This window comes from Triplophysa dalaica, chromosome 11 (assembly GCF_015846415.1).
Source record: "Triplophysa dalaica isolate WHDGS20190420 chromosome 11, ASM1584641v1, whole genome shotgun sequence".
NCBI classification, from domain to species: Eukaryota; Metazoa; Chordata; class Actinopteri; order Cypriniformes; family Nemacheilidae; genus Triplophysa; species Triplophysa dalaica.
Window position 1 is genome coordinate 2,102,875 of NC_079552.1, and position 27,403 is coordinate 2,130,277.

Below are 27,403 nucleotides of genomic sequence, written 5' to 3' on the forward strand. Positions count from 1 at the left end.
AATATTTTTTTATTGAATTTCTGATGTGCGTGACTCATTAGATATCATCTTTTGAAATAAATATAAAAGTACAATCATTGTTATAAATGTGCAACTTGCAAACAGAATTCATTTGCATTCATGATATCGATGGTACACCACGATGCACGCAACATGAGGAGTGATGAAAGATGGATGACTCGTAACTAGGCAACCAGGTCTAGATCACTGAGCGACGTAATGCTGTACATCACTAAAACTCTCTGTAACTTGTGCACGACTAGACGAGCGAACTTGTGTGCTACAGCTTACACTTTCGTTGTAAAGTTATAAAAGTCAACATGGAATCACACTTGCAACCTATTTTACTTCAATAATGTGATGTACATTTTCAAATAAAGTGTAAATGTTAAACTAGAAAAAACTTGGTTTTGCACAACAGAATAGAGCTGAAAGTGAGTTTGTAGTGGATTATGGGGTATTCACACACACTTTTGAAGAGCTTTTTGACCAGAACGTGGAGAAGTTCATGTGCATGTGACTTAACATCTTTTCATTAAACACATTTGCTGAAATTAATAAAACCTTAATCAAACTAATGTTAAATTAAATTACTGTGTAATTTGGCAAGATTTAAAGACGTAGTTCATCCAAAAATTAACATTCTCACAATTTACTCACGTGCATGTCATTTCAGATGTATGACTTCCTTTCTTCAATTGAAATATCATGAAAATCAAATGAAGCCTTTAGTCACAAGACACAACAACCTATGAGATTTGATGTTATCAATGCATCACCGTATTTGAATTCCACTGAAGTCATTTGGATAACGTTGATGATAAATCAATGAACTTTTTTGGAGCTTTAACATTTTAGGACATATAAAGTGTGTCTATAAAGTTAATGTAAATAAAGTGAATTTTTAAATATTAAACCTTCTGTATATCTGAAGAATAATTGTTTAATTATTCAGACCAGAACATAAATTAAGGAAGTAAATAGAGTAAATTCAGATTTTATGTTGACTTAAACTATGGATTATACATAAATTTAATCGTTCACTTTTCATGCACACTTGAGAAATAGAAAAAAAGAAAACAGTCGAAGACCTGCTGTGTTCTTGCATACTTATAAGTTTCTTATAGCATAATGATGATAAAAATTCACATCAACAGTCTGACACAGACATCACATCTGACGCCTCTCAAGATACTCTCTTTACCTGTTCTGCATTAAGATTAACTACACACGCAAATCCAAAACAATGAAATGTCTCCAATACACTTGAATCTTAAAATGTCACATACTTTGGTTTCCATCAACCTTTTAAAAACATTTGAATCTCAATGTACATCATTCTCTAATGTAGCTGACATTTAATGCTGCCTTTGGCACGTTCACCGAAAGTCAGGTAATCTAAACCTGGTTTCCACCATATACATCGGCGACACTCACGCCCGTGATGCTGAGATCTGTGCGACTGTATATGGCTTTTGTGATGAACACAAAGACAGAAAGTCAGACGGAAGATCCGAACTTCATTTAACATAAAAGTCAGGGTTGCAGAGATGAAAAAGAAGCTGTGACATATCAAGACCTCCCAACTCAGGGGGAAATGGAGGACTTGAGTTCATTTAGATCCATTGCAATCAATGGAGATACATTTTGCAAAATGCAAAAGATTTCATACTGTACAGAGTCCATCAGATATACATCATAGTAACACGGTTGAGGAACAAATTAAGGCAACTGATATTGAGTCATGCATGCGTTTGAAGAAAACAAACTAAGTGCTAAATATACATTAGTTTTAAATACTCTCGATGCATATTCAAGCTTGTGAAAACACTGTTCTGCTACACAAGTTCACATCAGATCAGGCATTTGTAACCACAGCTTTCCAGTATCTGCTATGTAATAATGTACACCATTCATGCTCTATTATATTAAATATTTGACCTTATTCCTAATTTACAGAAAAAACAATCATATTGTTATATATGCCAGTTCCTGTGATATGATCAAATAATAACATTTCACTCACACTGACCAGGTCTACACTTGCAAAAATTCTGCTGTTGCTTCAAATATTGACGTTTTCATGGTTAATTTGAACCAGTGGTTGGGTTTGTCAATCTTTTTACCCAACCATGAACCCAAACAACTCAACAGTCTTCATTCGTAAACCCATTCTGTTGTTCCAACCAAAAACACCGTTGGATATAATTCATATACATTTTCGCATATAAAAATAGACCTATGAGATATACAAGTGCCTCTTGTATGGCTTTACCACAGTAACATGCAGAAATCTATGTCAGAAGACTGATCTACCTGAGGATTTATATTATAAGCACGAGCCAAAATCGTCATACAGTCCTCTTTGCAATATGCAGAAAGGTGGTCGATTTGTTCTGCTCGACTGCATTGTGCCGTTACAGCGCCGTATTTACATCCGTTTACATACAGGTAGATTTATGACCAGCTCAGCTACAGGAACGGGGTGAGGTTTTTGTGTGTTTCTCGTTGTGAATGCAGACAGGAGAGGTAACAATGCTAGCAGCTGGTGCAGGAGAGAGAGAGAGCTCGGACCACACGAGAGAGCAAGCCAATAGAAACTACAGTGCATCTGCCGCGCTGACAGTTTTATCAGACCTGAGTGTCTTTATCTGTACGTCTCTCGTGTCTTGTCTTGTTCTCTGTCAGCTACGGACACGAAAGACAACTCGCTATTGTATACCTAGGACGACAGTAGACAAATGAGGATTAACAAGCAGCTGTGTTTGTATGGCAGGTTTGGATAATAGTATTCACACTACCGAGGGCACTATAACGTTGAGCTCCTGGCCCGGCACATGAACTGTTCTGAGTTCCACTAAAAGTCTTGTTCTGCATTTATAAATGGCTCATCTGTTCTTATGGGGCTTTTTCACTTTGTTCTGTCTCCTCGCCTCTCTCCATCTCTCCCGTCTCCTCTATGGGGAGCAACAAAATGTCTCATAGATGTCTTGTACCCTAAGATGACCTTATTTCAAACAAAGCCACTTCGATTCGTATTCTTTTGTTTCTGTATGTCTTTCGCATATACGCAATCGAGGACTCTGTGATTTATGTAAGAGGGAAGGGAGACGGTAAATGCAGTAGGGGTTATATAATGCATGCGGGGAGAGAATGTGATCTCAGTCGAACCGTTATGAATTTTGAGTCCTTTCACAGCTCATACATGACTAATGTAAGATGTTAATAATGAACAACCAACTTATGCTTTCATATCATTTCTTAGTTAGTTAACATTGGATCACACCAACAATTTAAAGACAAACAGAATTGAGGGCTTTGCACTTTTAATTTGCCAATATTAAATTCAAGGGCAATTTTTTGGATTCATTTTCGTATTTTACCGTTACAGCATCAACAACATGCTGATGCTGGTTTATGCGGTTTACAATCTACTACAAACTACTTCGATAAAGGAAACTTAAATCACATGAACTTTATATATAACTATAAAGCTTCAATTCTACCAGATTTCCCTTTGAAGTGCTGCATCCCGATTCATGTACTTGTGCTAAATACTACACAAGCTAAGCATTAGTGTGTTCAAAATACAGCAGTGTGGATAATATGGTGGTCTGGATAATAAACTCTCCGCTCTCCACTCTTTTCGAGCTATCCAAGAAAATGAATCGCTCTCCATCAACTAAAGAAAAGTGAAAACCTTTATACGCAAACAGTACGCAATCATTGTAGAACACATTTTCATGATTTTAGAAAAAACACTATATGGAGAAAAGTATTGGGAAGCTCCTTCTTATAAACATGTTTATCTATTCCAGTCATTTTCAAAACATTTTCAAAAAAAATCTGTCCACATGACAATGAAAAAACAGTCTTTAAAGCGCTGTAAACAGCACACAAAACCAACGGGTGCCAACTGTAAAGCCATGTTGGCCAATCAGAAGTATGAAAAAAGGTTGCTGCCGGTTCTGTTATAGGCTACACAACAACGCTTCAACCGGAGTTTCCGAAAAACTTCACCCTGTCAGGAGTGAAGATTCAGTGAAACTGCATTTGCTTGTGGACGAACAGCCAAACCGCTTAGAAAAAGCTGTGTGGATAGGGCATGAATCAATCATTTCTTTTTGAATATTGCTTTGTGTACCGGAACATTGTCATGTTGAAGAGGGGTCCTGCCCAAACTGTTGCTGGGACATGACTAAAGCAGTCAAAACCGTTTATGAGAAGTGGACGTCCCAATACATTTAATGTCACGCTCAAAAAAAGTATAAACTGTTCTTTTTGGTGTATAGTATACTGTGAATTGGGATGAAGTGAAAACTTCTGTATTGTTTGTTTGTATTTATAACATAAAGATGCATAGTTGTGTATATAGTGTGCTATCTAGATGAATTGAAAAAGGATGCTACCTGTACCATTTTGGTCAAGAAAACCACTCCTCCGTTCGTATAAACGCCCTAGGTGAACAGTAATGCGTACATGTTTAAGAAATCGGATTTAGTTCATCACAGCTATGTTGACATATATGTTGAAATACATCACTTCTTCGCTCCTCATAGTAGACGTGTTCTTGGCCCAAAACGTGGTACATCTCTATTTAAAAATTCTACTGATAATATAATTCCAATCTTAATAGATGATCCTACACAGGTCATGCATGCCATGCTGTTCTAACACAAGCTCAAGGCAGACCCAAGCAGCACTTCCAAAAGGAATTACAAGGCTTTAACCATATTTGATATCCTTAAACTGGTCAGACAAAGCTCATCTCTACCTAGAGTCACTGGTTTCTGCTAATCTGTTGTTCATTATGCCCAGCGCACCAACGCCGCCAGAAAAGCCGTTCTGCCGTGACACGGTTCTCGGGTATCCGTTGGCCGAATCCGAGAGCTGTTTCTGCATGATGGCCAGAGAGATTTTATTGGATCCCGTCAGGTCTCGCATTGAGATCATCTCACCGGAGAGCCTCCGGCCCTCCGTGTCACTATCACACGGTCCCTCGGAGTCAGGCGGACGTCCGAAGCGTCCCCGCCGGAGTCGCGAGCCTGGCCTGATTGCGTTGCGGCGTCCTAGGAAAGCGTTTGCTTTGTTGCAGTGCTGGCAACATAGGCAACTCATTTTTCCCAACATCCAGTTGAGGACCTGCTTGATGACGATGGAGATGACGTTAAACAGAGAGTAAATACAGCAGACGCCAGTCAAGATAAAGAAGAAGTTGGCCAGTCGGTACAGGCCCTGGTAGCCGTACGCGGCGTTTTGACTGCTCACCAAATCCCCGAAACCGATGGTGCTGAAGGTGACGAAACAGAAGTAGAGAGAGTCCAGGTACGCCCAGCCCTCCACCGGCGTATACATGGCAGACGCGCAGCAGGATATCACCATGGAGGACAGGCCGAGGATCAGCATCACGTGATAGACGGAGGGTTTCCAGCCAGGCAGGGTGCTCGCGGCAAAGTCCTGGCAGATCCCCGGCGGGAGGAGGCCGCTGGTACGCAAGCGGCGCAGACGCACGGCCTTCATTACCACGGCCAGCAGGGTGATGATGCGCTCCAGAAAGAGGTTGAAGAAGAGGATGGTGGCTGCGCAACCCAACAGACCGTAGAAGATCAAGAAGATCCTTCCAGCGACTGTCACCGGCGTGCTCATCCCAAAACCTACAAAGACAATAAAAAACGTTTTAAAACTATAATGGTGGGACCATTAGTGCAGCGTCTACGTATGCCTATCACCTTGTTATAAGAAGTACCATTTACTGATCCAAGCCTCCACATTTAAATTGACATGAATGAAAATAGCTTATTCCTACAATATATTTATATTGTAGGAATATATACTTTTAAAAACTTATAGCGTACAACGCTCATCAACAACATCAATATTCTTATAACTCATTAAAAATGAATTGCTGTCTCATCATCTGGGATTTTGTTATGGAGATTGAGGGTTGGATTGTGGGTGTTTTTTTGGATCCGGATGCGGTGACACCCAGCACATATGAACATGTGCAGGAAAGAACAGACCGATCACAATTCATTATACAAATCAATGCAAAAAAAAGAAGGCTGATTACAATTCAATATGCAAAGATAACTATAGCATCATCACCTAGAGTTTAAACGCAAGTCAAGCGTCTATAAAAAGTTAAATTGTCTATGAAATGTTTCAATCGAGTTGGTATGAGCAGTGAAATGTTTGAGCTGAAATAATTGCAGAAAATTGTGGACAAAAAGAAGAATTGATAGAAGGAATGTCAATAGTCTTGCTGTAATGATCCTGTACTATTTTATAACTCATCCATATCTGAAAGCGCAGAGCCAGTATCCCATAAACACATGTGACATTCACTGTCTATAAAATACTGTTCCACATATTTTAATAGTCACATCTTTACAGCTGCGGAAAAAATAAAAGACTATTTCAAAATATATTTTTTCTGAACTCACTAACAATATTTAAAAAGAAAAATGCAAAATAAAAATGTGAATTTATTCGCAGAAAATGAAAACTGGAGAAACAGATGAAATTTACTGGAAGGATGCTCTGTGTTTTTTCCGACCACAAAACGGCAAAGAAAAAAAGTTCAGATTCACTTCAGCAATATTTCTGTCATATTTCTACATGAATTTAGGAAAAAATTCATGTGTCTTGTCATGCTGTCAGTCTTTCACATTGCTATTGGATGACTTTATGTCACTCCTGTGGTTTGATTTTGTTGAAATTCAACAGACACAGGACTGAAATGACCACAAAACATCTAGAAATGGTGATTCAATGAAAATTTGCAATGGTCTCTTAATTTATTCTGTCGAGTAGAAGACATCAACATTTCAACAGATAAACAGAAAGAGAGAAAAATCCTTCTGGTTTAATTCATGACAACCCTGCAGTGTTTCTCTTGGAGTGAGGTGGTCACTGGTGTGGTTTGCCAGAAAAATCCTCTCCCTCATTTAAATCCCCAAACCACTCAGAGTGTCTGCTGTGTCAGAGGCTGATCCTCACGCGAGATCTCTGGAGACTTCCCCACAGACAGACCCACAGACGTCTACAGTAGGACAGACCCACAGACGCCTACAGTATCCAACACATCCAAAAAACCTGCAGGATTTTAAATAACACCCTGTCCGGAGAGAATTACAGCTCAGCACTCATAACAGAGGCTTGTGTTTGAGTCTGTGCCACTGATGTGTGCCAAGCATTGCTTTATGATGTTCCAATTAAAAATCACTGAAAAGAATATTAAAATCTAGAAGGGGTGTCCACCACACTGAAGAGAAACCAAGGGACTTTCTCATCTTTTTGGTCATAAAATATCTTTTTAATAAACAACAAGAGGAAAAAAACATTAAGTCATTTTGATTTGAACATGAAATAGAATCGATAACATGAAAACGATACTCACAACCTGATGCCAAGATCGTACATCGACAACTCTCATCTGTGTGTTTTTATTTCTACTAAAGAATTTAAAAAAAACACTGGCAGAGGGTTTATACACAATTGAAACACAAATCGAGGAATTATCCTGCGCTGTAAACTCAGTATGCTTTACACAGGGTTGAGTAAATTACCCAGAAAATCAAATCACTTACACCTAAACCCACAAACAAAATAACTAACGTAAACGCATTTTTATTTAAAGTGTCCTGAAATATTTACTAATCGTGTCAGGTGTAATGATTCTCTGGAGGCTGCTACAGACATAAAGCTGAGAGTTCAGGCGGCGATAAAATCACATGTGAGCAGCTTTCTGTGTATATGTACAAATTCAGTATGTTAAGGGACAGTTCACCCAAAAAATGAAAATTCTTTCATAAATTACTCCCTCTATAGTTGTTCCAAACCTGTATAAATTCTTTGTTTGGTTGAACACAGAGAAAGATATTTGGAGGAACGCTTGTTACCAAACAGTTCTTGGACACCCTTGAATACCATAATAGGAAAAAAAATGGTAGTCAAAAGCGCTCCAGAAGTGTTGGCTTTCCTTAATTCTTCAAAATATCTCCTTTTGTGTTCAACCGAATAAAAAAATAATAAAGTAATTCTTCCTACTATGGTAGTCAATGGGGTCCAATAACTGTTATTACCATTCTCCGTTTCTCATAACAAAGAAATTGATACAGATTTGGAACTACTCGAAGTTGAGAAAATGTTAACAGAAATAATATTTGGGTGAACTTCCCCTTTAAGACTCTTAATGAAGTATCAATAATAGAGAGAGATCTTGTTTACCCAAACTGCACAACTGCAAAAATGTACATATGTAGATAACACAATGCATTCTGTTATATATAAAAACAGATAAGATCTTTCAAGTCTGTAAATAAAAGTAAATATTACTGAAGATCTTAATATGAACTCATCTGAGGACTAAATAAAATCTCATGAGCTATGAAAGAGCGACCGCTGTACAATAGCTTTTTCGAGTGCATCACTACAACAGATGGTTTCAGTTTCTTTCCAATGTCAATGCAGCAGGCAGCGATCTCTACCTCACATATGCCAACATGTTCAACTTCTCCTAAAAAATACAAATATACAGGCTGAAAGCACATTAAACATGACAGATTTTACACCTCCATTGACAGAACATGTCCTAGTTTCAGTAATTTGGTATTTCATGCCGTGGACAGAGGTCATATCAGCCAAGGGACAAGACTTTCTGTTCTGATTCACAGAAAGCAGAGAAGATGAGCAGGATTGTGACGAACAGGAAAGCATTAGTCACAGGCCGGGGTGCAGGGGGTCTGCGGAGAACAGGTCTAGGGTGTGATGGGGAGGAGAAGGAGAGCGAGGAATGATCTCTCTCACACTATATACTAAACAACCATCTGCCCATCAGCCGGCCTGATTCACATCATGTGCCTGATTATTTACGGGTACACAAACACACACACACACACACACAAACACACGCACACACACTGCATGTCACACTCATTCAGGTACAAAACCTGCTTTCAAAAGAAAAGAAATGAATGACAAGAGATACATTTACAGTAAATGTAACAGTTTTCCATCTACACTCCTGGTTCTGTATTCTATTATTGCATCAGTGCGTGTTATACCCAGAAAAGGTTTCTCTTTATATTTTATGCACACATCATCTATGCCTTATGCCATGTGATAACTAAAAAATATTTTGCCAACAGTTCAATAACAGTTTAAGAAAGCTTGTTTTTTCGCATTGATTTCTCGTTGCTTTAACGCTTTTTGCTGTTGTTGCGGTTTTTAAAATGCCCTGCAAGTGATAAAACGAGTGCATATGTATTGATTTTATACAGTAAGGTTAATGAGTTTTTAAAATTGATATGGTCCTGTGCCATACATTGACCGTCAGATCAATACTCATCTATTCACACACAGCTATAAAAAAAGGCATTTACTCTAATGTACTGTGATGTCAATCCGAGGTTCATATTGCACGTAAATAATTTAATACAATAACAAGAGAACATTTAATGTTAACTGAGCATGAAACAAGTTCAGGATGCAAAGAATGTAAACGTGACGCTGTGAATAATACATCAGGTGATCGTAAGAACTTCATGTGAAATATATCAAACTGTAGTGAATCATGATTTCATTACAAATATCTGTCTGTCTATCATAGACATAAAAAAATAATACACTTCAAAGTGACTTAGAGTGCATCTGCACCGTAAAACATTTTTTGAGCCAACGTAAAAAAAATGAGGCAACCTGATGCAGTAAGACTTTTGTGTTGATTCAACGTATATTATTTAATTATTCAAAGTAATGATACGTTGTTTAGCCAACTTAAATGTGTTTTTTTATGTAATGCTGATTGTCTTATTTTTCTAATCAAGATATAATTGTCACACTGATTACTGTTGTTTAGGCAATTAATATATTTCTGTTCTGTGGATTGAAAATGTTAAATTATCAAAATGAAATATTCCAAGTACTATTAAAAATAAACAAATTTATTTGTCTTTTACTACAATTGTAAATGTTTTCTGCCTCGAACAGACCCAAACTTTGATAAAATAACTGTTTAAACATTTTGTGTTGAGTGCTTATATACTGTATCATGCACTTTGAACACACAAATCTCAATCATGGTAACAATCAAAAACCTTCATTCATTAAAAGAACTCTAAACTCAACAGATGACAAACAGTAATAACGATATTAAAGCATAAATTAAGCCAGCAAGAGCTAAAACACTAATCTTTATAAGAAAAACAAATAAAAAACACAGAATTTGAAATGCTGCAATGCATCTTGGGAGCTTTCAAACTCTTGCAATATTGCTTGTTCAGAATACACTGTTTTGTAACTTTCTGACGCATTTTGGCCAAAAACTTTAGAAAATAAGTCAAGTCAACAAAATAATCAAATTTTGTTCAGTATATGCAAAACAATAATTTAACTCTTTTAACTAAAAATCTTATTTTCAAGTTACTTATTTATCTTTGTAGGGAGAACATTTTGCAAGTTGGATTTTTTTATAGTGTGTGTGTGTATATACGGAAAACAGTTCTCATAAATATAGATATTTTTGCAAATATATGCTAAATGACCATACAGGTTGATATCTAAATGTTTTACTTCAACTGTGGATTTGAAGCTGGGTATCGATAAGAATCAAAATCGATTCGCGGAATGGGAATCAATAGAATTCAAACAATTCCCAAGTCTAGCATCAAGGTATATATTATTTCATTGTGATCCGAGAAATCAAACCTTTTTTGATATCTAAAAAAGTCATAATTTCACTTAAAGATGCTTATAAACATTAAGTAACAGGAGAAATGTTAAGAATGCTTGACTAATCTGTTAAAAATGACAACAACATGCTATAAGCATAAAACCAAAGAAAAATGGTAATACTTCCCTTGAATCAGGTATGTATAATGAATGATAAAAGTAGTTTTAAAGCATTGTAATGCACCTTATAATGCATTGTAATATCTTATAAATAATTGTTATTACAGTTAATACATTATTATTATACATTAATACATACTTAATGCTGCTATTACAATGTTTACATTGCACTACAGGGCTGCCATGCATGACGGAACTGTACACACCAGTACTTCATGTATCTGCTCTACCGGACTGTTTACACGCATCATTTGCACTCTATACTGCTCACTTGCACACCAGGAACATTACACTGAATGCTCATTTGCACTAATGGACTACTCTCATAACTGCATTAACTCATCTACTGCACTGTAACTTTCATAACTGCATTAACTCATCTACTTCACTGTAACCTTAATAACTGCATTAACTCATCTACTGCACTGTAACTTTAATAACTGCACTAACTCACCTACTGCACTGTAACTCATCTATTGCATTATTGCATCTATCGCATAACTAACTGCATCTACTCATCTATTGCACTATAACTTCAATAACTGAATTAACTCATCTACTGCACTGTGACTGTATATCTGCATCTACTCATGTATTGCACCGTACCTTTAATAACCACATTAACTCATCTACTGCACTGTAACTTTAATAACTGCATTAACTCATCTACTGCACTGTAACTGTATATCTGCATCTACTCATGTATTGCACCGTACCTTTAATAACCACATTAACTCATCTACTGCACTGTAACTTTAATAGCTAATGTCTGTAACTAATGCACACTCAAGTCACTTGCACTATTGTATAGTCTATATTGTTATCTGTTCATAACCTCCTGTACATTAATGTTCACAGTATATAGCCTTCTGTATATATTGTTCATAGTACATACCGATTGTCATATTTTCATAGTACATGCCCATCGTAAATTATTTTCCTAATATTGTATTCTGTATTTATTCACACTGTATATCTGCACTTGCTAATTGCACTTCTGGTTAGACCTAAACTACATTTCGTTACACTGTACCTGTATATGTGTAATGACAATAAAGTTGAATCTAATCTAATCTAATCTAATTATGACACTTAGCAATTGTTACACAACACATTTTAAATTACATATAATGCATTACAACACACATTATGAAGAATTATAATGCAATTTACCATTTAATGACTCTTTATAATGCATTATACATACATGCTTCAAGGAAGGTGTTACCAATAAGATTTTTGATTTTACATCCATTTCTGCTAACATGGCTGTAAGGTGAATATGCTTTAGGAGGCATTACAAACTGATGGTCTTTATAGGCCTATGAGAACTTTTGTACACAATAAAGACGAATAAAGAGAGTTAACACACTTTAAAACCCATTTAGAATTAGGTAATGTTTGACTTCATTTAAATCAACGTCTCTTTTTGGTTGGGATGAAACTAGCCATCCATTTTTAAAACTGTTTGGAAACGTTTGTGTGAATGATGCGTTGTTCTGTGTTTAAATGGGAGAGCCCTTACTGTGTTCAAACATGAACCTTTTACAGTGTGATCGAACTTGACCGCACACTTGCACCCCAATGCGAGCAAACCCTGATACCGTTTTTGAACCGAATACGACATGCTGTGTTTAACGGTAAAGGTCTTCGCACTTCATTCAAAGAAATGAACGTTCCCAGCATTAAAACTCAGTGTGCAATTAAAAAACAGCATTTGGTCTTTTAAAAAGCTGCATTTATAACTCTTTCATTCAGAGACTGGATGGTAAGAAGCATTGTAAACACTAAGAGTCCACAAACACATCAGGATGCACATCATTCTCATGACCTTACAAAGAAACACAGACATAATACATCCTCCTGACATTCTATCAAATGTCCATCAAATCATGTTAAGAAAGCCTGTGCTGAACGCAGTCCTGTATTTCATTTCTGGTGAAAGAGTAAATGTCTCGTTCAATCCTCCTATTGATTTATGGGGGAGAAAATGAGCTGTGCTGCCGCCACGTCCACATTTATTTCCTCATTGACTCGTCTTTTGTTTTGCTCGCAGCTTGTCACCGACGCTTATCAGTAGTTTGTGCAGAATGCTTGGATCATGAAAGCAACAGTTGCTTTTGTTTTACAGTCATAAACCTGAGAGTTATTCAGATTCAGATTTTTTTGACCCTCTTCGGTAAAACATCCTAACACACAAAGATCCAATCTGAATAAAATATAATTTTGCTGAAATGATAAGAGTACGGATTTTGAGTTATGAGTTTTAACCAAACGGCAGGGAATGATGTATGATTATGCGTTCTGAGTAAAAATATTAAGCATGTTTCAGATATTTCTGCATTATTACAATAATTACATTGTAAATATAACTAACAAATATGTCCAAAAAATGTAAAAATGGCAAGATAAGACAAGATGATAAAATATTGTTACAATTTGTTTTTAAGTTTATAAATACAATCGCCTCTAAAATTTAGGGTGAAAAAGACTAGACTTTAAGGGGCGATTTCAAAAAACTTGTTTTGTCTCGAGATGTTTTTATAAGGTATGTTCTTTTAAAATGACTTAAACATCCTAATTTAACAAAGGCCTAGTCCTGGTTTAAACTAATCCCTGTGAAGGAAACCGCTCTTAAAAGTATAAGAACTTTCCCATAATGCCATGTGACTTTATACTAAACTATAATGTGTACAAAGATTTATATATTAATCTTTACACTGTTAAAAAATGTAAAGTTGTTTGTGTACTCTACGTTCTAACCATAAAAACAACAAATTGCATTTATGTAATAAATTAAACTGTAATTTTCAATCTTTCAACGACCCCAAATTAAATCGATAAAGCGCCTTCCAGCAGCATATCTGCTTGATAAAATGTTACAGATTCGGGAGGAAACCTGCATCACATCGCTAGTGCACGATACACTGTTTAACATTGTGTGTATAATCTGTCTGTCTGGCATTTATATAAACAAACCATGATTGTAATGAAGCATCATCAAAACACCACAAATCACAGTTGTCTCCTCGAGCAAACACACCTGACCCCCAACCTCAACCCCCTCGGACATTTGCTGAAGGCTGAAGAAAGACACTTCTAACCATATCAAACCTTTTATGTGACCCAATGAGCACGGCATACAAAACCCATCATGCGTTTAGAGCCAATTACAGTCATAATCAGATAGAGCTGAAGATACACACACCAAAAAGTCCAACAGCAGGAGCGAAAATATTTTTGCAGGTGTAGATGCTTAACAGTTACAGCAACTAAAATTTTGAACCGAATTACACAAAGAACTTTGTGATCTGAGATCATCAGATTTATTGTAATGTTACAGAATTTAGCTTCTTTTATTTCACACATTTTTGAGATACGGAAAGAAATACAAATTTATCAAAAACGACTGCAAATGATCAAGAAAAACATGTCATTGTATGTTTTTGTTTTACCATATTTTTCTGGCGCCCCAGATGTCGCAATATTGCGATAATTTTTATGGGATTATTTTTTACAGTGTTCTTATTGCCAAATAACTAAATGCTAAATATATCACTGACCAAAAAAACAAAGCAAAAACAAACCTAGTTTACTCAATTAAAAGTTTCTTGGTTGTAAAATAAACGCTTCAATTAAAATGGTTTTCCAATAAAAACTTCCTAGATGTCACATTGTATTTATATCATGAGATTTAAATAAGCACCTTTAAGTTTTGAGTACAAAGTCGGTCAGATAAACTGGGCAGTCTGCCTAAATTTAATGATTCACATTTTTTAACTTTATGAATCTCCACCGTTGAGTATATGGGCAGCACAGACGTCTAGACTACCACCGACTCGAGAGAGGGAAACGGGAGCGCCACGTCGAAAAATTGCATAATAGTTTTAGAACAACGCTGATGCAGAGTTCCCGGGCTGCTCTCCCGAGAAACTTTGATTTAATGAAAAGATTGTTAAAAAAAATTCATAAAAGCTCAGATGTGCAGCGTCTGCAAAGTTCCAGAGGGCTTTGGTGAAGACCCTGTGACACATTTCTGAGAGAGGAGGCCGGGGGACCAGAAACCCTGCATGTGCAATACAGCGCTGCTCCTAACAATTCAATTAAGAGTTCAGTTCCAACAGGGAAATCCACTTACAAAAACAAACACTTCCTCCAGCACGCACACAAGATCTCTCTCTGCAGTAATAGTCGAATGTAGGTCATGAACACAAGGTTAAAAATAAAGATTATATTGCAATGTAGTTTCCCCCTCGGTTATTAGGGGGGTCTTAAAAATGATATATTTTCCCATAGAAACTAATCCATTAGATGCTTCCGACTGAATTTATGACCACTTCAATGACTAGTCTTAAACAGTTATTTACTGTACACTTAAGAGCTATAACCTTCAATACCACAAAACGGAGCAGGTATAAAGACAGACCATTGGATTATCCTAACACTCTCTAAACGGCTTCACTGCGCCATAGAAGAACCTTTTCTGTCTAAATGGTTCCATGAAGAACCTTTAACACCCAAAGAACCTTTCTGTTTCACCAAAGTTTTTGTAGCGAAAAGGGGATAACACGGTAAGAAAGAGCTGGTTCTTTAAAGAATCTCTGACTGAATGGTTCTTCTATGGCATTGGTGTGAAGAACCTTTCTTTAAGCACCTTTATTTTTAAGAGTGTAAAATCAAAAATGTTGTTCAAAGCAATCGATTTGAAGTTAAATTGTTGAATGAATGTTCAGATACAGTAAAGCTAAGAGAGATGTATTGACACGACAAGAAATGGATGAAAAGAGGTTCATCCTCGAAAACAAAACCATGGTTATTTTGTAGTAAAATATTGTTTAACTATAGACCGTTTCATTGGACGCGCGCACACCTGACCCACAGTTAACTTCCGGTTTGTGTTTGGCAAGTGTCTAATAATATAACCATTTTATTTTATTTATGTTAGCATAAATATTTGATTGAATACAATTTTTATTAAATAAACGATTTGTTGAATTTTGTTGTATGTTCATTTTTATTAAATAAACAATTTGTTGAATGGGTCCTGATGTAGTTTGGTAGCACTTAAACAAACCGTGTGGTACATTGACATGTAGCGGTTGAGATGGGATCGCAGTCTAAACTAAAAATATTGGAGAGACAAGTTTAGTCAACGGTTCTTCGTAGTTTCTCCTGATTGTTATCAGAAATAATCTACAGTCACTCTATTGTTTGTGAATGTGTACCGGAAAATCAGTTTGGATCACAAAAGTGTATCATTTGTTTATGTTGTTAAGATGACACCGTCTGTAACTGTGGTAAAATAATGATTTATTTTCGTAAGGGAAAAAATACATAACCATTAACTTTCCTATGGTTTAACCCCAAAAATCATGAAAAGACATTAAAAAAATAAGTCGGACAGGCAAATCACCTGGTCTCACGAATTCAGCTGCTTCTCGTTTAAGATGGAGCTGTAACGTCCCGTAAATGAGTGCAGTGTAAACAAGTCTTTTTTTTTGGGGTTGCATAGCGAAGAAGTTTGCACAAAGGGGGAATAATAAAGAAAAATAACCACTTCACTAGAAATCTCAATTTTGTAGCTGTTTTTCTGCAACCTTGTACCTCCATATTTTGAGATTTTTATTATTTACCTCAAATCATCATGATCAGTCACCCATTATGTTTGTCATTTCTTTTGCAAATGTCCTTACTATTAAAGTATGAAAAAGTGTTTGTCAACTGTGAATTTAATCATTTAAAAAGCACTTTTGAAAGGACAGCGATGATTTCTTTTAATTTAGTTTCATCAATGTACATATAATATTGAGAAAAAACGAAATATTACTATGCATTGTAATACCATACATTGTCATTTATTAATTTATTTGTTTCTTTTATTTCTCTTTATTTCAGTAAACACTGCCTAACTTTATGTAAAGCTGCTTTGCCTACAATGCAAAATTGTGAGATTTTTTCTTTTAAATCTTATTTCACTAAAGAACTGCTGATAAATCTTTCAAATCTAAAAAGAAAGAAAGATCTACGTAAAACTCGCTAGATCACAAATGGTTGATGCCGATTGATAGATTTTATATAAAACAAATGGGCGATGGTTCGGTTTGCTCCATTCCTGTCTCTTAATCTGAAGAAAAGCAGAATACTGTACATGTACAATCACAATAACATCACTAAATAAACCCAGAAAACCCGCCAGGACACAGCTACCTAATAAATAATACATTCACGGACATGAAATATTGATTCGAGTTCAAATTCTTTTATTACCTTCCTCGCAGAAAATCTGGAGTTATGTGAGAGCCGAACATAATGAAACACAGAGGCGCTTATACAGCACATATGTCTGCACATGACCAATCAGAATCAAGTATTGCACAGAGCTTTTTAATAATTCAGAATTAAACATTAAGTGTGCATGTGTGTAGACACATTGCTGAGTTTGTTGTAGTCTGTGGTTTATACTGTGTGTGTGAGAGATTGGTGTTCTGTGAGCGGGTTGTGTGCATAAGCTATTCTCAGATAGGAAGGAGATTTATTGGCACTCTTTGTGATTTGGCGGGCAGATCACGTACAGGATCAAGGGCAGCCGTCGGTGGAGCAGAGAGGATGCAGGGCAGAGATAAATGTACAAATGAGACACACTTTTTGTTTGATACTGAACTGTCGAAATGTGTGTTTGTGTGTGAGAAGAGTTAAGGCTATGTCAGCCAAGATCAGTGTCGTTTGTGATGTGGACCACTTTTGCATCACCAGAGACAGCTCTAGGGTCTGTGGAGGCTTTTTTAAATCTTTGACTAAAGTAAATCTAGTCTCTCGCTTCTAAGTGGTTTTGAATAAAAGCATCTGGTAAATAAATATATTCAACACAAAAAAACAAGCTGGCCTGAGAATAACATGAAGCTTTTTACTTTACCTGATTTATTATACACAATCATCCGTAACACTGCTCATTATCATTTCTTATCCCATCTATTAAACAAGTGTAAATTTGAAACAATTAAGATTCACCAAAAAAATCACAAATTAAATCTCTTCAATATCTCAATTTTGTCTACTTAACATCAACGAGATTAGATAAAGATAAAATTGAAACTTCTACTTAAATCTGATCAGATATTTCTCCTGAGAAAAAGATACAGAAATGTCACAAATGTTTCTGTCATTCAGATGTTCAGAAGGGATCTCAACGTCTCAAACCAAGCTCAGATTTGTCATGTCTGCAATTAAAAATCAATATTATTCAAGATCTCAATCATTTCTAATTAAATATGTACTCAAATCCAGATTATCGTACCTCTTAGATCTACATGATTCTTCTATGGCAGGGGTCAGGAACCTTTTTTAACGGAAGAGCCTTTTTTGCAAAATTATAACATCTTTCAATGTCTTCAATACTAATAACTTGATTTATGACCACACTCTAACTTATGGCCCATGTGGGGATCAATTGTTCTTTGCCTTCGATAAGAGAACATGTGCACAGACAAGGCTAAAAAAGTAAAACAAACGAAACAGTGCATACATCTGGACCTCAAAACAATTATTTCCATGACTTATTAGCCCCCTATTAATTAAACTTTATTATATCTAACATACAACAAGTTTAAAAGTGCATGTTCATTGTACTGATTCTCACAAAATACTGCATTTGTGTCTTCTTCCCGACCACTGTTCTATGGCATCGCTGTGGAGAACCCATAAAGCACCTTGATTTTTTAAGAGTGTACAGCTTTGAAAAGGAAAACCTAACTCTGAGGTGCCAAGAATCAAGAACCACAACTAGCGAAAAAGACATCTCAACTAGTCTCAAACTGATTTGCCAGTATACCAATGTAGGACATCAAAAGTCACAGATATGTACATTCATGCATTTGGCTGATGCTCTTATGAAAATCAACATACAGTGCATTTAGTGTATGCATGTCTTTTATCAGTATGTAAGAGCAGAAATACAAACTGATCTTTAGCAATCGTGAGCATGGGAAGATTTCTATGAGATCCGGGGAGCTGTATAATCTGCTTAGACTAGTTTTAGAAATTAGTCATCATAATTTAGCGGCTAAATTTAGATTGACTAGCAAATAGTTATGACTTTTAGGATTTCAATGAGACCAATCCTCCATTTTATGTCTTTATACTGATTTAAAAAAGCTATGACTAGTCTTGAAGAAAAAAAGTTGATGACTAACTTCTAAGACTAGTTTATGCAACCCGGGCCCGGATCTCAAATCTTCCCATGCTCACGATTGCTAAAGATCTGACTACTTGTATTTCTGCTCTAACTCCCATTTTTCATGTACTTATCAGAAATAACTTCCTTTCAGTCTCCTGAGCTGTCAAGCACAACCTCTGAGCAATGTTTAGAGAGTGACAGTGTCACAGTTACACTTCATGAGTGACATACTTAGTTTTTCAAGCTTTTTAAACACATAAAAAGCATTAGAAGAGTTTGCTTCCGAAACTCTGTTTATAAAGTTTTTTCCAAAAAACATGTTTTTTAATTGTGCCTTCCAATGAATATCGATAAAACTGCTTTGATTTAAGCCACAATAACTCAAAAAATACTTCTAACTAACAGAATAAAAATACATGAGTTATCTTATTTTGCAACCAAACTCTTCATTTACAGTTAATAAAGAAGACATTAGCTGGTTGTCCAGTGGAGGGGTTTCCCACAGCATCACTTCCTCACTCTTATTCTATCGCGTGGTAAATGAGTGCATTCGCCTCTTTTTACAACACATTGAGTCGGGTGCATTGATGGGATCGTGTATCACTGTCTCTTTTTCATTTCTCTCTCCTCAAGCTCATCCATCAGAATAAACGGCTCCGGTAGATTCCCTCTCTTCAATGTCACCCTTAGAGTTTCACTCCCTCATTCACTAGCATTTCATTTTAAACCATCACACTGCATTTGGCCTGATGGACTTCACTTACGAAGACACAACCCATTACAGTCCATGAAATTGTGATACATTGATTTTCCATCGTTATGCATTAAAACATCATGCGGGTCAATAAAGTTTCTTTGCGGAGCAGGCGAAGTCGTTACTGAGCTATTTGTTTTATAGACGATTTCAGAATGAACCCGTGCATTCTTCATATACAAATGAATACTAGTTTGTGTTTATTTTATAGCTCTATACTTTGTCTGTGTGTCAACAATTGTCAATTATATATATATATATATATATATATATATATATATATATATATATATATATATATACACACTAGTGGTGGGCCGTTAACGGCGTTAACGGCGTTAACGCAGTGAGACTATTATCGCGCGTTAAAAAAAATGTCGCCGTTAATCTATTCACAAAGTTGGGTTGGCAGCTGGGACTCTACTACGCAAGCTATGATGACTTTCACCTTGATATTTTAGCGCGGATGTATACAAGCTTAACTGCACTGTACGCGGCGAGAACGATATTTTTCAACTCGCGTCATTCGCGGAAGCAGAAGCCGGCTCATCATCTCATAACCAGGGCTTCATTCGCGAGATTCGCGCAGCAAGTAGGTCTATCGCCTCTTTGCATTAACATATAAATCACTCGCGCTTGACACACCATTCGCGTTTGGTCTGAACACAACATAACGTTACTGTGAAATTACCGCATCAAACGTGACGTGCTAACATGGATGCAGCTATGAAGCCGCCGGGTTTGCTTCAGGGAATATTAATTTTTAAGAAGCTTCCCAATAGAAACATCGACAAGACTAAGGTTGTTTGCACCTTGTGCAATGCGGAATTGGTTTAAAAAAAACACTTTCTCTCAACAGGTAGTGGTCTATCTTTAGTTGAAACCAGTAACTTTGTATTGAGATCTAATGTATTATGGCTCCTTTATGACATATCGCTTGTTGCTCCCTCACTCTTTGTAAGTCGCTCTGGATAAAAGCGTCTGCTAAATGACTAAATGTAAATGTACTGTAGGAGCTCTTCCAGTCTCAAGTACCACCTAAACGGAAATCATCCCTTAGCTAATGCGGAAGTAAACACAAGTTCATCTTATTGAACATAATTTAATTTTCATCACCAATTATCATAGTAGAACAGCTTTCTCAAGCAGTTTGTGATGCATTTTGGAAACAGGACATGAGCCCCTGGTCTAATGCGCCACCTGGCTTGAGAAACCCGTTCTCAAAGACTTACTTTTAGTCATTATTTGGGTAGCACACATATTCTGAATGCCTTCGGCAGAATTCAAATGAGCCATTTTAATCTAGATTAATCTAGATTAATTTTGGAATTAATCTAGATTAATCTAGATTAAAAAAATTAATCTATGCCCACCACTAATACACACACACAATCCCTTATTTTGTTTTTTTGGTTTAATTATTTAATTTCTATAACTCTTAACTAAAAAGAAACTGGTTAGATAAGGTTTAAAATTCAACAAAATACAACCAGAATCTCCATTGAGTATGCAATGAAAAAGCAGCCCTGCCACACACACAGCCTTGGATTTTTTTTTTTTTACAATTTCTATTTTTCTCAATTTACTATTTAAAGGAATGTGTTAAGGTAAATAATCATTTTTGTTTCATTCTGTCAACTAACAATATTTTAACAATATTATGAGCAATACAGTAACAGTTATATTTGCTCAAGTATTTAGGAAAAGGTCAAAAAGTATTTTTGTATGTAATAACTTCTCATGTGTCTTGTCATGCTGTCAGTGTTTCACATTGTTGTTGGGTGACTTTATGTCTCTCCTGATGGTTTGTCTTGGTTAAAATTCAACAGACAAGACCATCATTTTCTGCGGATGTATATATTAAATTCAAGCCAGTGCTATGTAGACGTCATAAAAATAGTCCAAGCATTTGTGGTCTAATCTTGTTTTAAAATGTCTTCACTTTCGGCAGCCCGATTAAATGAAACGGATAGAAGAAAATGTCATAAACTACAGTTTCATTTTCAGCTCATTTGCCACAATGCATTATGGTAAACAGTACTAGAGTACTCTATGGTGTTTTAAATTCAACAACACACAGTACACTAATTTATACTGGACGTTTTGTCAAATGTACCATACATACGGATGTACTGGTATAGTAAACAGTATGGCCATAAGCGAATGTCCTAAAAGAAAAATCAGCACATTTCCTCTGCATTCTGCTCTCTCTCTCTCTCTCTCTCTCTCTCTCTGATCTCCTGGGTCTCTCTGTAAAACCAGAGGGCTGTAAAATGTCAAAGTTAAAAATGGAAGAGGGCGTGTGTGTGGCCACATAAAAGGCATGTGTGCTATTCTCCAAACACACAAATACAGTACCCAATGAGACGGACAGAATTCACCGCTGATAAACAAAAACACAATGTTACTGTGTTTAGAGTTTCAGAAGAGATGTCAACAATGTCTGAGCTCAGATTTGTCAAGTCTGCGATGAAAAGTCAATATTATTGAAGATGTCAATATGAACTCAAACATTTCTCATCGAATTCACATTGTTTTACCTCTAAAATCGACATTCATTTTACACCTCCATACTCTTCATACATTTCAACCATTCCTTCCTCTTTTTATTTCCTCTAAGCAATAGAGACCTCCATCAATTCTCCTCTGGGCACTGGTTTAAACGCTATTTTTTAACCGTATAACTTGGAAGCCATTCTGAGCAGAATCTGAAGAGAACTGTGTGGTTTTCTCATCTGCACTGATCTAACATCTTGAACACATCTATTCTTGTGAAGTCAAAAGCAGTGGGACTCCAGGCCGAGGGACCCCCGGTCGTGTGTTCTCCTGTGAGTCTCTGGGAATCAGTCTTTGTTCAGACAGGCGTGTAATAGGCTCAGCTCACACGACTCCTTTAGGTACTTCTGTTTCAGCACCTTTCAGCGGATGAATTCCGTTAATGGTACGCAAGTCTAAAGGAGAAGACTTTGGATTGTTTGACCCCTTTTAGTTCATTTAAAGGTACTTACTAACAAGAATTTAAACAACACTTTTTCTTTTTCTGGCTATCACGTCGCCTCCATCTGAGTGTGTCACGGGAAAGTCACTCAACTGTTGAAACCTGTCCACAGTCCAACATAGTAAGTTTCAAACAGATGAAAGGAACTCCTACTGCACAATGCTGAAAAATGTAATGCATTTTCAATGCATCCAAAGTCTGAAAAATGGATGGCCTGTCTAAACGTGTAACAACTTTGGATTGTTAACCTTGTAGCAGTGAAGAAAGTGCGACTGCATGACACTAATAGATTGTCCTGAGCTCTGTACAACATTTTTTAGAAAACAAACCGGTAAGGCTTCTTTTAAAAAGGCGATAGCGGCAAACACTGGGTCAGAGACTTCTAAGTTTCGACTTATAACTCAAGTTTTCCAGACTTTACCTCCAGTGCAGAGAACAACTTAAAATGAAAATCAATTTTGTTTTTCATTGTCACAGAAATATTCCTAGAACGTGTGTGACTCTTTCTTCTGTGGAACACAAAAGAAGATATTCTGAGAAATGTCTAAGTGGTTTTGTGTTCATGCAATGGAAGTCAATGGGGTCCGGTGTTGTTCGGTTGCCAACATTCTTCAAAATATCTTTGTTTGTGTTCTGCAGAAGAAAGAAACCCGTACTGGTTTGATATGACACGAGGATTAATAAATGATGAATAATAATGTTCATTTTGGGGTGAACTATCACTTTAACTGCCCAGCTGAGACCAGATCACCGGAGATGGATGTTAACCAGGTGCACGAGTCATTACGAGGGCCTTTGAAAGCGCTGACTTGTGAGAATTAAGATGCAATAAGAAATCAACTCCTTCACAGCATGTGTGACTTCAATGGGGGTTCAATGAGATAAAAATGAAGCGCTTGGATTATCCCTACACAACCCTCATTATTACAAACCTCAAATGCACAGAGACCTCGAGATGAAAGGAAACCAAGATTCATCTATGAAAAAAAGTATGATTTGTACAGAGAACAGAGCAGTTTACTGATTTGCGCCAGCATTTATATCCATATTTGGTCAGCTACAGTTAAAGCACCAGCCGGTCAATGGGTGTGCCCTGTGAGACCAACACAAGTTTCTGAATGATGTTTGCATCTCATGCATTTTAGAGTTCTACTAATCTGAAAAATCTGAAACACAATACATTCACACCCAATGGTTTTTAAGGGTGGTGGACCGAGCAATCTATGAGGAAAATAGCATTTAAAGCCCTGGAGAAAATCTCCACCAGGTCTTGACAGCATCGCCATTCTAGATCTGCACTTTCTCCACTTCAGACAATCTTTCTCATCTCTAATGAACACCTTCAGTTTTTCAATTACAAAGGCAGCCACTGGGTATCGGCAACACTTGCAGAGGCTTCGGTGAAAGAATTGCTGAATAAATTACTCCCGGGCCTTCACTACTTGCCCGAGCGGGTCCCTCTTTGTATTGTATTCACATTATCAGAGATCCAAACCGCAGCAAGTCATCGACGTGAGATCTAGCGGGAGCATTTGTCCCTAATACGTCAACTTAAATTTGATATAAACAATAAGCAAAACTTACAAATGATACAGCATCAATTAAATCTTTAATTATTTCAAAAGCTATATATACATTTTGATTAGCCATGTATCTGCCTGCTTAAATGCATTTCAGTCTGCAACAAATGCTTAAGCATAAAAGCACTCTAACAGGTTTAACAAGTACAAAATGCAAGACTATTGATTATTCACATGGAAAGTGTAAAACAGGAGCCAAAGTCTTTAGGAAGCAAATACACACCATAACCAGAGGGCTTCCCAAAGGAATGCTTGCTCTTTAGTGACCTATAACAGGGTAAATGTTATCCAGGACATGTGGGCATCAGCACATTTGGTTTTTGGGACATGGGCCCCTTTAGCAAACTGCACGCCTGAGGGTTGGTGCTGAATGCAGAAGTCCAGCAGGGACTTGGCTCGGCCAACCTGGAACCGGAAACATGGTGAACGCTATAGGGTGGGTATTGGTCTTTAGAGAGCTTATGTGCAATCCTGGGGGAATGCCAATGGAACAGACTGGAAAGTGTTTCCCAAGCAATGCAAAAATGTGTGTTTTTTGAAAGGTCACAGGGTCAAGCATGGTGCCAGACACTGTTGTGGATAAACAACAAAATCTAGTGTATCGCTGCTGTATTAATGTGCTTTCAATGCAGAAGAAGCTTCTGTTATAATAATACATCCTGAAAGAAACAAACCTAAGCCCTCTTCTCTTTGATGCGCACATAAACTTGCATAGATAGGCACTGTTTTTATAGTGATTTACTGTAAGAACCATTGTGTGTGACAAAGACAGACACTAGAGAACGCAAATAACAGTTTTAAAGGAGTGGTTTACCTGTTTTTTTCTCGCCCTCACACAAAGTCTAATAAAGAGCAAAAACAAAAGACAGTTGAGATAAGAGAACTAAGACTAGTGCCGGTCCCCAATCTATTGAAGTGAATACTTTTAAGGTCTTTGTTTTCAGATGAAAAAAACAACAATATATGTATGTGAACTATTCCTTCAAGCTAAACACAAATATCGTTGTCTGCTCTGAAAAAAAAAAGATACATGACCACAAAAGAAAGTATGCAACTAACTTACCTATAGTGGACACCACCGTTGCGACGAAATAAAACGCCCCTGTGAAATCCCATCTGGGCCGTAGAGCATCGACCCGAGCTCCTGCGGCAATGGCAGCTTCATACTCCTTCAACAGAGAGTTCAGATCCTCCACGCTGATATTAAACGTGTCGCTGAAGTTCACGAGGGTCCGGTTCCAGCGCCCGTGGGCTCGCAGCTCGGACGGCCTCTCGATGGCGGAAAACACCGCCGCGCCGCACAGCAGGTACACGATGATGAGCGCGGCGAGCAGCAGAAAGCGTCCATTGTCTTCGTTGATGTGAAGGGAGCGGCAGCCCTGCAGTCGCTGCGCCGGCATCTTCCACATTTCAGCACCACGAGCGCAGTGGACAGCGACCGATGCAATGACATGGATGAGTCTCGAGCGGCTTCTGCACGATCCGAGAGCCTAGAATATCTGTTAATGTTAATAATGAGATCATATGTACTTAGGAAGAAGTTCTGAAAGACTTCGTTTAGGACATCTATAGAGTGTTCATCCGTGAGTGTCATTTAGACCAATATTGTGGGGGAAGTACCAAAGTTGCTAAAGACTAAAAGCAAATGTGAGACACATTTGCTTTTACAACTTTCCTTTCTTTCGGACTAAAAACTCAACGGCCTGACTCTACACAAATGATTAGGAAAAATGGATGAAATAGTATATATATATATAATGCCAAATACACTACCCAAATCCCCCATGCATGTACTATTTAATGTTTTTACCGTGCGAAAATAAACAACACTTGTGGATCACCTTCATTTAGTTAAATAACTGGACTCACCCTCGAGGTCAATAAAGTAGCTCTCCATCCAGGGTATCCCGTGGATTCGGCATCCACATAAATCCACCCAAGAAGAGTTCAACGCCCAATATCTAACGTCCTTCACTCGGGCGGTGTAAAGACTCCGTGTTGTGTTTTAGTGCAGAGGATGCGGCTCTCTGTAAACCCTCGTGCCCTTCTGCTTTTCCATGATGCGGGCGCAGCATCCGGCTCATCCTTTGGGTCGCTGCGCCAAATCAGTCGTCCCGCGTATTACGTGAATTTACGCATCCGATGAAAGATACAGCGGGGAGATGCTAATACAGACATTTGACGAGCATATGAGATCTGTTTTTACTTTTTTCCTGACCTAGACTTCCAGTTTTCTCGCTTTGGGATGTTTGATGCCCGCAGTCCTAAATGATGCGCACTATACGTACAGTGAGTCCAAAGACTGCTTTTACAACCTTTGTCATGTGTAGTCTACTACAGCATGAATCTTCTCAAATTTGTCTGGTTTTAACTGGTTGTCTGTCACTCCATATACGCTATAGAACACGCTATTTTGTACTTTAGTTGTTCCGTCAAGAAAAGCGACAATAAAAGTGAAATACCGTGCGTCCAGTTCCCTTCTACTTTGTTCTTTTGAAGAAACCCTGTTCATTTTCCACACATCTTTGTTTAGTTGTCGCTCAATATTAGCCAAAGCAAACATCGGCGCACATTCGGTGGTGAGAAAAAAATGTGTTGAATATGAGATGCTGATCTTCTTTCTCGCCTCCGTCTCTCCAAGATTTCATTGCGCGCCACTTTGGGACCGCAGGGCGCGCGAATGTGCCAAAGGCGCCTCACAAATCACCGGTGAACTATGCGGCACGCGGCGCTCCGGCTTCTATTAGCGCTCCGAGTGCGCAGCGTCAACGTGGTAACGTATGGAACGGTCGTTTTTTTCCTCTGACAGTTAATCGATGACATAATTATCTGTGCCCAGATCAGCGCTGCCAAGCCCCGAGTCTTGAGGAACTAACAGACTGATCGCGTTGCAATGGATGGAAATGTTTAAACTTCATATTTATATACTGTACATTACGTTTGTTACAATGAATACATATTGCTATCGTCCCTCGGTGTGACTGACTCTGCAGGAGAGGTGTGATATGACTTTTCTGAGTGTGTTGAATGGTGCATACATTGTATGA

General features: G+C 37.4%; 1 protein-coding gene across 1 annotated transcript; it reads right to left on the reverse strand.

Moving 5' to 3' along the window:
• kcnk12 (potassium channel, subfamily K, member 12) lies at positions 1 to 27,057 on the reverse strand. Its single transcript, XM_056761546.1, has 3 exons — positions 26,226 to 27,057; positions 25,420 to 25,855; positions 1 to 5,654 (listed from the first exon to the last, which is right to left on the reverse strand). The coding sequence occupies exons 2-3, from the start codon at positions 25,763 to 25,765 to the stop codon at positions 4,771 to 4,773; spliced, it is 1,230 nt and encodes a 409-aa protein (XP_056617524.1). The 5' UTR covers positions 25,766 to 25,855; positions 26,226 to 27,057; the 3' UTR covers positions 1 to 4,770.
• Between the last annotated feature and the right edge of the window lie 346 nt (positions 27,058 to 27,403).